This window comes from Felis catus, chromosome F2 (genome assembly GCF_018350175.1).
Source record: "Felis catus isolate Fca126 chromosome F2, F.catus_Fca126_mat1.0, whole genome shotgun sequence".
In the NCBI taxonomy this organism is placed as follows: Eukaryota; Metazoa; Chordata; class Mammalia; order Carnivora; family Felidae; genus Felis; species Felis catus.
Genome location: NC_058385.1, coordinates 44196308 through 44212426, shown reverse-complemented (window position 1 = coordinate 44212426; position 16119 = coordinate 44196308). Strand labels below are relative to the sequence as shown.

Genomic DNA, 16119 nt, shown 5'->3' with positions numbered 1-16119 from the left:
CTGAGGTCAGAGAGGTCTTTTCCTGCTTTCTCCTCTAGGGTTTGGATGGTTTCCTGTCTCACATTCAGGTCCTTTATCCATACAAATGTACTTTAAAAACATTAAATAACAAGGACAAAAGGTGGGCCCACTAACTCATATATCTCAAAGTAGCAATTCATATCAACTGTATTTTGAATTATCTCTGACAACTATAATGTGTCATGAAAATATCTGTGGTCTCTGTTGGTGATACAGTAATGCTACTATTCCTGTGGTTTGTGGTTTTACAATCATAATAGAAGGAAATGCTCAATTGCAGTTAAGAGGTTAGTGAGAAAGCGTGTAATTTTTTTCCCCATCCAAAGTAGGGACCCATTGAAGTCTATCCAAAGGCTCTGTGGTGGTCCATACCCCACCTGCCCACCCATTAAAAACACCTGTCAACTACATGATCTCTAAACTCTCTTCTAGGTAAACTGGCATGATCTACGAGTGACTTCAGCTTCATCTACATGTCATAAATAAGTTAATATCTCTGACCAGATTTGTCCTTATCTGTAGCTGGGAACTGTGGTAAAATCTCAAGCCTCTCAAGGGCTATGTGAGGGAAAGAGAGAGAAGGCAAGCAAAAGGTGCTTTCCAAAACTGTAAAGCCCTCTTATAAGTGCTAGGTGTTATCAGGGAAACCTAACAGTCAATAGAGACATCTTCCCCCCGACCCCACCCCCTGCACACCATCCTCCAGTCTCAATATTCCTTCAGAATTTTGGTATGAGCTTTGTGAACTATGGGAACAAAACACTGAGCACTTTTGTTAAAGAGTACCATGCTCCATATTAAAAGATAGTGTTATGACCTATAATGTATGCCAATAGATTTGAAAATAGAGATGAATTAAGGAAAACACCAATTATCAAAATAGACTCAAGAAGAAATAGAAAACCCAAACAGACTAGTGACTGTTAAAGAAATTGAATTTGTTATGAAATATATCCTCTCTACAGAAGGCACCACCCCGGATGGCTTACGAGTACATTCTACTAGCTCTTGAGGACTTCTTCTCTCATGGATCCTATATGAATTCCCTCCCAAAGACCCATACGACCCTAAACCTCGACAGGTAGACCCGCTTGACTCTGCAGTATCATCGGCATCCAAGACCACGCCATCCTGGCACACTATAGGTACTCAATGCACACCTGTTTAACAAATGGAATAGGTGATAAAACTGAGGCAAATCATGAAACAAAAAATAACATATAAGAACTAAACGATCTGGGTACAGGCACATAACTAGGTAAAATCAATGGCTTTCCTATTCCTCTGCATTTTGGAGACAAATTCAAGTTTGACTGGACTAGAAGAGTGGAGGAGCCTGCTTCCTTCAGTAGATGGGACAATCACACAGGACAGCCACAGGGAGACAGGCATCTGAGCACATTATGGACAAACGGTACCTCTAGGAGAAGAGAACACTTCCCTGGCTACCCCAGCAATGAGTCCCAAACTTTTAAGGATTCTGCATCTTTCACTTGGCCTGACATAGCTTGTAATGTGGGGATTCTCAGGACATATTCATTCAGTCAATGGATCCCGTAGACTGGAACAAGTCCTGATGTCAGGCTGGGGAATTAAGAGCTAGAGATGGAAAGCAGCTTCTAGCAGCCTTTGCCAGGTCTGAGCCCTCTGGACGAGATTCCTCCAGTTTACGTTATGGTCCAACCTGACTTTAAAGGCCCCTGAGGCTCATTCTCCCCAGGTTTCTCAAGGCCAAATGCCCCACAGGGCACGTCACCCATCGTGCCTTTCTGAAGGCCCCTCCTGGCTCTGAACACATGTCGTCAGATGCCTACATTCCTCTTGTTTCTCCCCCCAGACCCTTCCCCTGCATCAGCTCTTTGTACATCTGGCCATCAGCCTCCTCTTTGATGTTCTCACTCCTTGGCTGGCTGCAGCCTTATGATAACTTCTCCCTCCTCCTCCCTTCCCAGCCCCACCAGCCTCCGAGCAGCCAAAATACACATGTTGCCCTCCTTTCATCTTCCCCTGTAAATCAGCCTATTCTGGATATATTGAAAGAAGGCTTTTCTGAGCTAGTGGTTCTAATTCTTGGCTTTTGAAAAATCTTCTTCGGACTTGGCTTCCCATCCTGGCTATGCTGCCTTCATTTCCCATCTGCAGCCCTAGGACGTTGGCTGTCCAACCCACCACGTTTGTCCAACCCGCTCTAAGGACTCAGAAATACCACATCTCTGAAGTCTTTGAGTGTGCTTCTCCGGTGTAACTCAGCAACAGTTTTATCAAAGGAACATGTCAGAGAAGACGTGCTGTCCTCCACAAAGGAAAGTGAAAAGCAAAGCAACTGGCTGTGAGCTGAACTGTGTCCCCCTACAATTCACTAGTTGAAGTCTTAACCCTAGTACCTCAGAATGTCACTGTATTTGGAGATGGGATCTTTAAAGAGGTAAAGTGAGGTCTTAGGCTGGGCTCGAATCTAATACGACTGGCATCCTTATAAGAAGAGGAAATTTGGGGGCACCTGGGTGGCTCAGTCAATTAAGCATCTGACTCTTGATTTTGGCTTATGATCTTGCAGTTTGCAGAATCGAACCCCAAGTCAGGCTTGGCGTTGAGCGTGGAGGCTACTTGGGATTCTCTCCCCCTCTGCCCTTCTTCCCTGCTCGAGTGTGCCTGTTCTCTCTCTCTCTAAAAAATAAAAATGAAAAAAAAAAAAGAAGAGGGAATGTAGGTGTAGACAGGTACAGAGGGAAGGGCAGGTGAGCACGCCGGGAAATGGCAGCTAGCTGCAAGCCTAGGAAGGAAGCCTTAGAAAAAAGCGACACCTTGCCCACCTTGATCTTGGACTTCTAGCCTCCAGAAAGGTGAGAAAATAAATGTCTGGCATTTAAGCCACCCAGTGTATGGGACTTTGTTATGGCAGACCTAACAAACTAATACACAACTCAAGTCTCCATAATATTTCCTCTCCAGAATAAATGAAATGTTTATAGGTTGATCATTCAAGGCAACTTTTTGAAACAGCTCCTCTTGCTATTTTCAGTACCTAGTGGTCATTAAATATTTAAGTGTGAATTTTTTTAAGTAAAGATGATTATTTTTATAAACATTTCAAAAGAATATAAAACATTCTTTTAATATTTTCAGTGGGGACATGAAGATATATAAAGCATGTTATCAAATATGCAAATGACTCTAAATTGCTACGTTAAGAAGGAAAAAGATAGGACTCAAAAATGAGGAACTGAAATGAAGAAGATAAAATTTAGCACATAAAAAAGCAAAGTATCCCACTTATGTTAAAAACACCTGCTATATGTCAGCTACTAAGCCAAGTGTACTAAAGGTCTAGTCCTAATAACTGACTACAAGCCCTCCATGAATTAACCAAAAAAGTGAACACAATTAACCTGTAATCATTCTTTTCATTCATTCAGTTACCATTGCCAGAAGTGAAACTCAGGGATTCAACAAATTATATGTTGCCAGTCACTAAAAATTTCTCAGTTTCTCCCTTGTTTAAACTATGTGCTTGGAAAGGCTCCTAAGGCAGATTGTTCTTGGAAAGCAAATATTTAGCTTTTTTTTTTTTTTTTTAAATAGGGAAGAAAGTCCTTATCTTCCAGTTCATTTCCTAATTCCACAGGCAACTCCATAGAATCTTGGAATGTGAGGGTTTGCCGAGGAGAGGTTTATTTAAGCTTCTACACCCAAGGCTTCCAACATCCCTGAAGCCTGAGGAGGCAAGTTGTTTCCTTCCTGGAATAATCTGGTGGCTACAAAACTTCATATGAAAGAAAAATCTGTGTCCTTGAAAGCACAAGTGTTTGGTTCTGCATCTCCTCTTCAAGGTCTTAATAACAAGCCTGGACTCATCCATAACAGCCTTCAGAGAGCCCTTCTACATCTTCTATTTGTTCAAGCTAAACTTTCTCAGGTCTTTCAAATGTTTTCCACATGCCCTAGCTTCAGAAACCTTCACCAGCCCTGTGGCTCCTCTCTAAAAATGCCTCTTTGCTCATTTGTTAGTTCATTTACTCTTCTCTAGGTATCTACCGAGTGCCTGTTGTGTTCCTGGCACGTTACTAATCACTGCCAATACAACATAGACAATGAAGCAGGCAATCGCTGTACAGGCTGTAAGTGCTGTGCTGAGACATATGGCATGCTGGGGGAATGCATTGTTGGGGTATTAAATGCCAACCTAAAAGACTGGGAATGCTTCCAGTGAGTCCTGAAAGATGAGTCCAATTCGGTTGGATAAAAGAGAAGAGGCAGGGTTGCAGAAAAGGGTTTGAGCAGAGGGAAAGGTAAATTGTATTCTCATATTCTACCTCTGCCGCTCAATGGCTACATGACTTTGAGCAAGCCATTTAGCCTCTGTAAGTTTCAATGTCTTCATCTGTAAAATGGGAATAATAATACCATGCAGAATAAACTGGGAACTACCTAGTACAGTGCCTGACACATAGTAGATGACCCCCCCCCCCACCCAAAAAAAGGTAGACCTCATTATCATTACTTTATTATCGTCAGTGAGGGAGACCTGGGACGTGATTGGCCAGAGGGGTAAGACTGTATGGCTTGCCTTTCCAAGAGGACAAGCCATCAAAGAGAAAAGAAGAGTGGCTATGTCAGTCACAGAGAGGGATGTCCCCCACCGTGATCCCCATGCACGCACACTGCAGCTGCCAAACAGATGGGCAAGCTGAGAATAGAACATCCTGGAACTGAAGAAGGAAATGAGGGAGGGTGGGAAAGATTTAAGAGGGAGAGATAAAGGAGAGTTATGGAAGAAGAAGGGGATAAAGAATCTAAGAGAAGAGAAAGGAAGAAAGAAGGAGAGAGAGAGAAACTGTAGGAGGGAAAAAAAAAAATCATTGTTTTCCCCATTGGCTAGGAAAGCTTTTAACTTTGTAGCTTATTGGAAGTCACCTACTATGCTTAAAAGAAAAAAAAATTCTTCCAATGTTAATTACAAGATAGGAATGAGGAATTCAGTTTATGCAGTTTATTAAACACGAATGATAACAGAGTCATTAGTTTATATATAAAACAGAGCAGAGGCATGAAGAGATGCATTTAAAGATCTTTTTTTAAACGTTTATTCATTTTTGGTAGAGAGAGACAGAGTGCGAGAGGAGGAGGGGCAGAGAGCGAGGGAGACACAGAATCTGAAGCAGGCTCTGGGCTCTGAGCTGTCAGCACGGAGCCTAACGTGGGGCTGGAACTCACATACCGTGAGATCATGACCTGAGCCCAAGTCAGACGCTTCAGTCCGACTGAATCACCCAGGCGCCCCAAGCGATGCATTTTATGCCTCTGGGCTGAGCAGCAGCCATGACAGCCCCTCCACTGAGTCCTTGTTTCCAGCAGCAGTTGTAAAGCAGAGGATGCTGTGGAGGGCTGAAGAGGGGGGTGTGATTTTACTTCAAAGGATTTTATTTTTGAAAAGCCTTTGCTATAGTTAAAACAATTTGATTAGCTCTACGCATTAACCTTCAGTATAATTAGTTCTGATGACAAAGACACACACCAGCCACTTGATGGTTCAGATGTGTGCTAATCACTCTGCTGTAAGAGGCCGGCTCCCAGTGCAGGCTGGGGGCCCACCTTTGCCAACTCCCCACCCCGGGGTAGAAAATCGCCAGCAGCTTATTTTCAAAGCTTCAGAAGGGGTGGGCCCAGCCCACAGTTTATTTTCTCCAACTGCAGTTTCTTAGCAGACGTTACTCATCCCGCAATGTTTCTGGCTCATGCCCCACAGCATCTCCTCCTTAAGATCTTTGCCTCCTGCCCATCCCCCCACCCCACCCCACCTTCTAGATTTCTGTTCTACAGTGGTTCTCAAATGGAGATCTCCAGAAATGCGCCCAACTCAGACCTACTGAATCAAATACTCTGGGCTCAGGGACCAGTAGTCTGTGTTCTAACAAGCCTTTCAGGAGCTTCTGATGTGCAATAAAGTTTCAGAACCACTGTTCTGCTGCCTGATCCCAGTGCCCCCTTACCCCCTTGCCTGATCCTACTGCCTGATCTCACTGCCCCCAACCCCCCACCCCCTACCTGATCTCACTGCCCCCATCCCCCACCCCCTGCCTGATCTCACTGTCCCCATCCCCCACCCCCTACCTGATCTCACTGCCCCCATCCCCCACCCCCTGCCTGATCTCACTGTCCCCATCCCCCACCCCCTACCTGATCTCACTGCCCCCATCCCCTACCCCCTGCCTGATCTCACTGCCCCCAACCTCCCACCCCCTACCTGATCTCACTGCCCCCATCCCCTACCCCCTGCCTGATCTCACTGCCCCCATCCCCCATCCCTGCCTGATCTCACTGCCCCCATCCCCCACCCCCTGCCTGATCTCACTGCCTCACCCAACCCCCTTGCCTGCTCCTATTGCCCCCAACACCCCTGCCTGATCCTACCTCCCCACCTCTGCTCCCAGCTCAATCCTACTGTCCCCTCTACCTCTCTGCCTGACCCTACTACTCTATCCCACCCCTCTGCCTAATACTGCTGTTTCATCCCTCTCCCACCCTCCTACCTGATTCTACTGCCCCACCTCTTCTGTCTCCAAACTTCTGCCCCCTCAGTCTCCAGAATATGGCTCTGTCTTGGCTCTCCCACCTGGAGAAAGTGGAAGAAAGCCAAGGATCGAAGTGGGCGTTTCACCACAAGAGCCAGAGAAGGAGCGTCTGGGAGGCCCGGAATCAGTGATGTCACCACACCTTAGATGAGACATGAAGATCACGGACTTCAACCACCTCCCTTTGTAGATGAACAGACTGCAGGACACAGCGACTTGCCCAGTGTCACTTGCTAAGTAGAAATGGAACCAAGACCAGAAGCATCCAAACGGGGATGAAATCAGCCATCTGTGCATCTCATCCTCTCAGTCGTTCAACAAGCACTGAGCTTTCCCGAGGACAGGACGGACCAGTGCCAGGCCTTGAGGTCCGCAGACCTCGGGGTAACCGGCAGAAGCAGCAGCACCTCCAAATGCGGATGGGCATTTCATGGCCTGCTCAAAAACTCCTGGTCAGCGAGCAAGCTCGAGGGTGAGGTGCCCTCTTCTTTGTTCAAACACATATCTTCCCCTGAGCCGCGCATCTTCTCCCTAAGAGGGGTGGCAGTGGGCACCTTTTCTTTCTGGGTTTGCAGAAGCCTTGACAAGTTTGCCAAATCGCTTAACTTCTCTAAGCCTGGGCTTCCTCTTCTGCAAATGAGATAAGCCAATAACCACCTTGCAGTGTTTTATCTCTTTTCTCTCGGATTAAATGAGCTAGCAGGTCCCAACTCACAGCAGGGGCTCAGTAAATGAGAGTAGCCTCCAGAGGTGCTGTGAGATGTGAGAAACAGTCTTTATCTTCAAAGGTTTGTAGTCTAGTGGTAAAAACAAGTACAAAAATAACTAGAATAGGAATCCATCTTGAGTGGGTGCCACTATTACCCCCAGAAATACAAGGCAGACGGGGTTGACACTTTGGGAGAGGACCTGCGGTGTCTGTGGCCGAGGCCAAGAGGGTCCCACCTGGTTGGGAGAGGGAAGAGCTGGCCCTGGCTGATGCACAGGCCTCCGCTAAAGGAAGATATTCCAGGTAGAAGAAAGAGAGTGTACAAAGCCCCTGAAAGCACAAGGAATGAGACACAAGTTCAAATCGTGATAAGGTGGCTTCAGGGCATGTAGGATTTGTGGCCTCAATGGGTCTGTCACTTGAGGAGCCAAAAGCTCTGATGGCCTCTGGCATGTGCTTTTCCTCCCTCACTGAGAGTGCCAACACTTGTCAATTAGGAGGATTGTTTTAGGATGTGGAAATTCATTTACTGGCAGCCAACACTTGAAAATGTGAATAATTATCAACGTAGGCAAAAACTGCCATTGGCAACAGAGAGTAGGACATTCTTACACTTGATTCTCTTGGCCAGCCAATTCCTTCGGTCATGCGGCTAATTTAGGAGGTTTTGGGTCCTTATATGAAACACATTGCATTTTTACTAATATTTTGATGTCAGATTTAATTGGAAATGTGTGCAAAGATGGAAGTAAGTCCCTTATAAGCACTGTGATTTCCAAGGAACAGAACTTGGGGCTGTGTGCTATGAGTTCTTAGACTGTCTTCATTAGCTTTATTTTTAACTGGTAAGTTAACTGTTGTTAAATTTCACTGAATTCTGTAGCCTGTATCCCTGAACACCTCTGACCCCTGGAATTTTCCCTAGCAGAGCGTGTGCGTGTGTGTGCACGTGTGTGCATTCGCTGGGGGAGTGGTGGTTCAGCTCCCACCACCTGTTAACCGTACTATGGGGCTAGCCTCCTTTAGAATCTCTGCCTCCCACTTGAAACACTCTCTCTTAAAACATAAACGTGAATTCCGTGTGTACTACTGATGTGAAGGGGAATCTATCACAAGGAAAGGAAAAGGTTTCGAGGTTAGTTAGCAGAAATAAAATGGACTACATTGGTAAACTGAGAAAAGAATGCACGTGTCAACAAGACCTTGTAAAAGACAAAAGAGGGAGAGCCAGCTGGCAGAAGTGTAGACAGTTTGTGTACTCTTGCTCTAGGAATAAGGAGAGTCAAGAGTACAGTGGGTTAAGGTTTCCAAAAAGGGTGATATGAATCCAGTGGTTGTCCTGGCGACAGGTCCACCCCCATCCCCCAAGTAATAAAGGGAAAAACTGTGCACATGCAAGACAGAGGTAGTTCGGGTGGAGGCAACATGACCTCTGGTTAGCCCCTCCTTGAAGGGGGCCTAAGGAGGAGGTGGGGAGTTTGGGAGGGGATGTGGGCCACTGATAAAGAAGGAGTACAGAGGGGAAGATTCTGGAGGCTTCTGCCGGCTTATTCTCTGGGTACGGCCCATCCTGCAGCTCCAATTCCACCTGCTGGCATTGTTGCCTGGAGGGGACTTTGGGCTAGAGAATGCATTCTGTCATTTTCTGGTGGCCTCTGCAAGTATAGGCTCTCCCTGCCCTTTGCCACAGCCCACGAGGACTGAGACTGTCCAGATGGCACAGTGAACGGAAAGGGAGTCAGCAGTGATCACCATTGTTGCCGTGTTAAAGTCTCCCAGGCATTCCCACCCCTGCCCTAAGTGATTTGGTTCCCTCCCCCAGGCTGTCTCCAGCTCAGACCACCCACCTCACAAGCATGGCGGTCTCCAGTGCCTGACCAGGTCCCACCTCCACGCTCCAGCCTCACTCCTCCCCCCTGCCCGCTCAGATCCTCAGGGAGGATCTCCACCTTCACTAGGAATGCAGCCCTGAACCAGCTGTTTGCAAAGTGTGGTCTGGGGACCCGGAAGGGTCCCTGAGAGCACTTCCAAGGGTCCATGAGGTCAGAACTATATCCATAATAGCACTAATGTTTGCCTTTTATATTCTTATTCTCTCACGATTATATAGAGTGCAAAAAGTTTACTGATGTGGTTTTAGGTTCTGCCACTAACCTTTAAGAAACCATCATTTGTCAAGTTTTGGTGTCATATCAAAGAAGAATATCCACAATTATCTGAAAAGGCTATTAGAATGCTTTTCCTAACATGGACGAAACTAGAAGGTATTGTGCTGAGTGAAATAAGTCGGTCGGAGAAAGACAGGTATCATGTTTTCACTCATGCGTGGATCTTGAGAAACTTAACAGAGGACCAGGGGGAAAGGGAAGGGGGAAAAATAGGGAGGCAAACCATAAGAGACTCTTGAATACAGAGAACAATCTGAGGGTTGATGGGGGAATGGAGGAGAGGGGAAAATGGGTGATGGGCATTGAGAAGGGATGGTTGGGATGAGCACTGAGTGTTGTATGTAGGCGATGAACCATGGGAATCTACCCCAGAAACCAAGAGCACACTTTACACACTGTATGTTAGCCAATTTGACAATAAATTATATTAAAAAAAAAAAAAAAGAATGCTTTTCCTTTGTCAGACTACAAATCTGTGTGAGGCCATGTTTTCTTCATGTAGTCCAACCAAAACAACATTTCATGACAGACTAGATGAGGTGAGAATCCAGCTGCCTTTGATTAAGCCAGACATTAGGGGTGCTTGGGTGGCTCAGTCAGTTAAGCATCCAACTTCGGCTCAGGTCATGATCTCACTGCTCGTGGGTTCAAGCCCCACATTGGGCTCTGTGCTGACAGCTCCGAGCCTGGAGCCTGCTTCAGACTCTGCGTCTCCCTCTCTCTCTGCCCCTCCCCTGCGCATGCTTTTTCTCTCTCTCTCAAAAATAAATAAATATTAAAAATTTTTTTAAAAGCCAGACATTAAATTGGTTTATAAAAACGTAGAACAGTGCTGTTCTTCTCACTATTTTTTTAAATTTAGAAAATGTCATTTTTTTATACTAGTATTTTATGTTATGGGTTATGTTGGGGGTTTATTTTTTTTTTAATTAATGAATTAACTAAGTAAAATATTTTTTAAGTGTTTATTTTTAAGTGTTTATTACATGTCTGTCTGCCCCACTACTTCCTAATGGCAGTTGTTCTTTCTAAAGCCCCCACATCTGCCAAGTAGCAGAAACCCCAGATGGATGAATGAAGTACGGGAGGAGCCTACGTGGTCACACATCACCACTGATTACCACCTGAGCAGCCTGGAAACATGCATAGGAGGGGCAGATAAATACTGCATTATTTTTTTTTTTAATTGGCTCAAGCTGTTACTGGAACCCTGACTTGAATTTAGACATAAAATATAATCTTCTCTTTAAAAAAATCAGAAAGCCCAAATGAAGAATTACCCTAAGAAACAATTCTGTTTCTCTGTTAAACTTGCACAGACCACCCTTGCAAGTAAGCAGCTAGTGAAATACAGCATGTAGTGCATACCATAACTACAGCCAAAATGATTTGCCACAGAAGTGAAATGTGCCTGGGCAATGTTTAGAACATAAAAAACAGAAAGTCGAGAAAAGCAAACGCCCGTAAAATGTCAGACACCGTATGGGGCGCCTGGGTGGCTCAGTCGGATAAGCGACCGACTTGGGCTCAGGTCATGATCTCACGGTTTGTGGGTTTGAGCCCCGCGTCAGGTTCTGTGCTGACAGCTCAGGGCCTGGAGCCTGTTTCGGATTCTGTGTCTCCCTGTCTGCCCCTCCCTTGCTCATGCTCTCTCTCTCTCCCAAAAATAAATAAATAAAATTAAAAAAAATTTTTTTTAAATGTCAGACATCATATTTTAAGAATGAAGAGAAGGTCACATGACCAGGGCAAGGACTACAACGAATGTGGCTTCTGTATCTTCGTTCCCTGTCAAAGGAGACCAAAAGCAGGTGACACACGAGGACCCAGGCCAAAGTTGTGGTGTTTGCCCTTCCGGCTTCATGACTCTCACTGAACCACGTTCACGAGTCAAGCAGCCCTCTGGAGCATCCGGGAGTAGCCACTGGCCACTCTCTGGGGTGGGGACATGTGCCATGCTCCATCCTCCTCCGTGTCCCTGGCGCATTCTCCGGCAAAACGAGAAACAGGAGGCAAAACTGGATGTGGGGTTGATGCCTTTGGCAAAACAGGACGCCGTCTCTTGTGTCAGAAGACAAGGGGTTTCTACGTCAGAGCCTGAACTTGGGGTGAAGGAGAGGACAGTGAGTGCTGACAACTAGGGAAGACCCAGTGTGTGTGTGGCTGGGGAGGGGGAGGAGGTATTTAGGGCTGAGAGGAAGATGCTTTTCCAGCTAAGTGTGTGGTGGCTCATACTGAAAGCCCCGTCAGAAACCTAACTGCTGGTGATCTAGGGGTCAGGCATTTTCCACTCTCTCTCTCTCTCTTCCTCCGTGTGTGTGTGTGTGTGTGTGTGTGTGAGTGTGTGTATAGCTATAGATATATGGATATATGGATATCTAGATATAGATATCTATATAGATAGATAGACAGATGGACAGGCATATTTGTCATCTTGAAATTGTTTTTAAAAAGCCCTTCAGTGTAGTAAACATCCTCCAGTCCTTGCCATTTTTGCAAAAGTCTTACGTTGCAGTCACTATGGAGATGGAGATTCTCAAAAGACTAAAGACATGGAAGGCCCAGAATCAGGGGGCCATCATTCAGTTAACATGAGTGAGGATTCCAACCTCTCAAAACAAAGTTTTTTTGGGTTCCCCCTGGTCTCTGATTATAATTTTGAATGCTGAGGCTACCAGGCAATAGGGTAGTTCTCTCAATGGACTTCGTAGGGAGTCCGAGTCTGTCAGCTGGCCCACAAGCTATAAAACACAGTTTCAGAGAACGACTTCATAAAATGACAGTTGTGGTTAAACTACCATTCATGGCATACCTACAATTTACATGTATTACCTTATTTTCTCCTCACAAAAATATTCCGAGGTCAGCATTAATATTCCCATTCTATGGATGAGGAAACTGAACCTCAGAGAGACAACACTGGCTAAATATACACATCTGGTAAGTAACCAGAGCCAGGACTTGAACCCAGGTCTAGGCCAAAACCCATTCCCTTTCCACCGGCCAACCTTCCTATTGCTTCCACACCCTGGGCTTTCCAGAGCCTGTGTTTACAACCAGGTCCGTTTATCCATATCTATGTGTTTTCATGACCTTTTCCTTCTCTTGGAGAAAGAGGAAGATTCACCTGAAGAAAACATGTCCGCAACAGAAGCCCGAGATTTTCTATTCTTCATATCTTGATCTGGCTCACCGTGCCCCCGCCTCTCTTCTGTGGCCGCTCCCACCTCCCACAAGCCGGCCTGCTCTTTTCCCCATGCTGCCATGCAGATAAGCTGAACAGATCCAATAAAAAGCTCCTATCACACCCCTGTTCAGATAAGTACACCAGAACCTTTTCAGATCTCTTCCTTGTGTATTGGAGAAAAGTCGTGAACCTGAGATTAAACGGAAGGCCTTGAAATAGAAGGGTGCGATTTCATTTGGAAAACCCCATGCACCCGTTGCCTATGAGATCTGCTCCTCACCCCTCCCCACACACCCAACAGGAGTCCCAGGGAGGAGCTTCCCGACTGACGTGTGTCCACCTCCTAGCCTGGACGTCTGCCCTCAACCACCTCTTCCCTCCTGCTTCAGCGACAGAGGCATCGACACTCACCCAGGAGGGCCGTCTGGGGGTGAGTCCGAGCGTGTCTCCCTCTGGACACGGACCTCGAGGGAGGCCGCTCCCTGGCCTCAACAGGGAGGAGAAGGAGGATCTGTCCGAGGACCAGCAGAAAGCAGCCCACCAGCATCTTCTCCATCTTCAAGAAGAGGAAGAGGGGCAAGGCTGTGACAAACACAAGAAGAGGAGAGAGCAGGGTGAGATTTCCAGATATCCTTGAATTCTAGGTGCTATAGACCCACTGTTTCACCTTTTCAGTGTCAGACATGCCACTTGTCTTTAAAATGCCATTCGTGGGGCGCCTGGGTGGCTCAGTCGGTTGAGCTTCCGACTTCAGCTCAGGTCATGATCTCACGGTCTGTGAGTTCGAGCCCCGCATCATGCTCTGTGCTGACAGCTCAGAGCCTGGAGCCTGTTTCAGAGTCTGTGTCTCCCTCTCTCTCTGACCCTACCCCTCGTGCTCTTCTCTATCTCAAAAATAAATAAGCATTAAAAATTTTAAAAATAAAAAAATAAAATAAATAAAATGCCATTTGTGGGGGGCGCCTGGGTGGCTCAGTCAGTTAAGCATCCGACTCTTGATTTCAGCTTAGGTCATGATCTCATGGTTTGTAAGACTGAGCCCCGAGTCGGGCTCTGCACTGACAGTGTGGAGCCTGCTTGGGATTCTCTCTCTCTCCTTCTCTCTCTGTCCCTCCCCCGCTCTTGCTCTTTCAAAATAAATAAATAAACTTTTAACAATGCCATTTATGTGTTTGATCCTTAAGAACTCTAGCAACTTCCATCAGTAGGTCCTTGGATACTCTGACGGCATGCATACTAAAATTTTTCATCACTTTTGTATCTGTAAGACCGAATGGAAAACTTGAGGGGAAAAATACATATATATATACTGAAGTTTCTCCTCAATTAAGTTTATTATCAATTATTTATAATCACATTCTATATCTTGGATTTGAAAAAGGAATAACTAGGGGTGCCTGAGTGGCTTAGTCTGTTAGGCATCCACCTCTTGGTTTTGGTTCAGGTCATGATCTCATGGTTCATGGGATTGAGCCCCACATCAGACACTGGGCAGCTCAGAGCCTGCTTGGGATTCTCTCTCTCCTTCTCTCTCTGTCCCTCCCTCACTCACACGGGCACACACACACTTTCTCTCTTTCTCTCTCTCTCAAATAAACTAAAAAAATTTTAAGAAAAAGGAAAAATTATATCTGAACATTACAAGTAACATTATTCCTTCAGTCTAATAACAGTGGATGGCACAAATTAATATATATAAATTTCCCAAGGAAATCATATATGGCTGGCCTCACATAGCATTGCAGAGTGAGCTTCCTAGCCTCCCTGCCTCCCACACACATCTATTAAGAGGCAGCATGGTGTAGTGCTTAAAGGCTTGGACTCTGGCATAGAACTTCCTGGCTTTATGCCTTGACTCTGACGCTCACTAACTGTGTATGACCTTGGGCAAGCTACTTAACCTCCCAAGCTTTATGCGAAGATGCGGTAATACTAGTTAATTGAGTGAGTTGATACACATAACTAAAGCATTGAGAATAGTGCCTGGAACCCATGGAGAGGTGGGGACAAGCAAAGGAGGAAAGGGGCTGGGGGACCAGAGAAGAATAGGATCAAACCCAATTTGAGCATGAAGCTCTCAGATGCATAAGGAATTTTAACCCTGAGTTGAGTTTCAGGTATCCACAGGAGCAAGGGGTCCTTCAAACCAGAGGGGCACTGTCTCTACCAAAATAGCACTGCCTTTACCCATTTTCTGTATTGGTGCCAGAGGCCAGCTGGTATAAAGGCTTAGAAGGATTCTAAGCAGGACAGTGAGAGGGTCACAACCAGGTTTTCACAGGATGGCCAATCTCAGTGCTTCACACGAGATGAGAAAGGTACTTGGCCACATGGTGAATGATGTCAAGACTGTTCAGCCTGGAAAAACCTCATGGAGAAGGCAGTGTCCTGGAACTAAGTTTAAATTTATCCTCCCATTTTCTATGTGTAGAGTAAGTATCATAGCAATTTGTTAATTTATATAAATTAGGTGGGGAGGAGGGAATATTTAAGGAGGAACAATAATTCAGTAACATCATCTGCATGTAAAATCTTTACTAAGTCCTCATCTTGTGCTTGGCGATTTCACCCAACTGACTTCATTTAATTCTCACACCTATCTTGCAGAAATCAGGATTATTACTTCTGCTTTTTGGAGATGAGGAAACTGAGGCTCAGAGAAGCTCAGCGATTTGATCAAGGTCATGCAGCTAAAGTAAGTGGCAAGCAGAGATTCAAACCCAGGGTAAGAAGGCCAATTACCAATTCTCTGATTAACAGAAAACTCAATTAGCTGCAAGTCAAGTCCCCAGAAGTCAATTCATGAAAGGGCATAGCTATCTTCTCGTCAGAGGCAGGAAGAGGGCAGGGCCAGGGCAAGGACCATTTCCCAAAACTTAAAAAAAAAAAAATACTCAGTAATTTAGTGAATTCCTTTCAGGAACTGACCTGGAGATAAACCCAAGCCTGTGAACCTTCAAAGTCCACAGTTTTTCACACTTGGCTGTATAGAGCTAGCTCACTTTTCACTAAGCATTAAATTTATTTTAAAAATAGCAAATGTTTATTCAGTGCTTACTATTTGCCAGGCACTGGGCCAAATGCTTTAAATGTATTAAGTCATTAATTCTTACAGTAACTCAGAGAAGTTAAGTAATTTGCCCAACGTTATACAGCTGATAAAGCAGTGAAGCTTCAGAGAATACTGGCTCATTACTGATAACTACTACTCCCAACTTTTTAAATAAATTAAACTCTTTACTAGATTGGTCCCTTTTCATAACTTAAAAAAAATTTTTTTTCAATGTTTATTTATTTTTGAGAGACAGAGAGAGACAGCATGAGTAGGGAAGGGGCAGAGAGAGAGGGAGACACAGAATACAAAGCAGGCTCCAGGCTCCAGGCTCTGAGCTGTCTGCACAGAGCCCGATGCGGGGCTCAGACCCACAAATTGTGAGATCATGACCTGAGCCAAAGTCGGAC

The 16119-nt window shown here is 45.4% G+C and overlaps 1 protein-coding gene across 7 annotated transcripts in view; it reads right to left on the bottom strand.

The window, feature by feature from the left end:
• The window catches only part of MATN2 (matrilin 2), a 136295-nt gene that overhangs the window by 108954 nt on the left and 11222 nt on the right, over nucleotides 1-16119 (bottom strand). For all 7 annotated transcript variants that reach the window (XM_045050202.1, XM_045050201.1, XM_045050199.1 and 4 more), the window contains exon 2: nucleotides 13069-13239. In XM_045050202.1, coding sequence (XP_044906137.1) covers nucleotides 13069-13213 — 145 coding nt within the window. In that variant the 5' untranslated portion in view covers nucleotides 13214-13239. The remainder of the gene's footprint in view (nucleotides 1-13068; nucleotides 13240-16119) is intronic.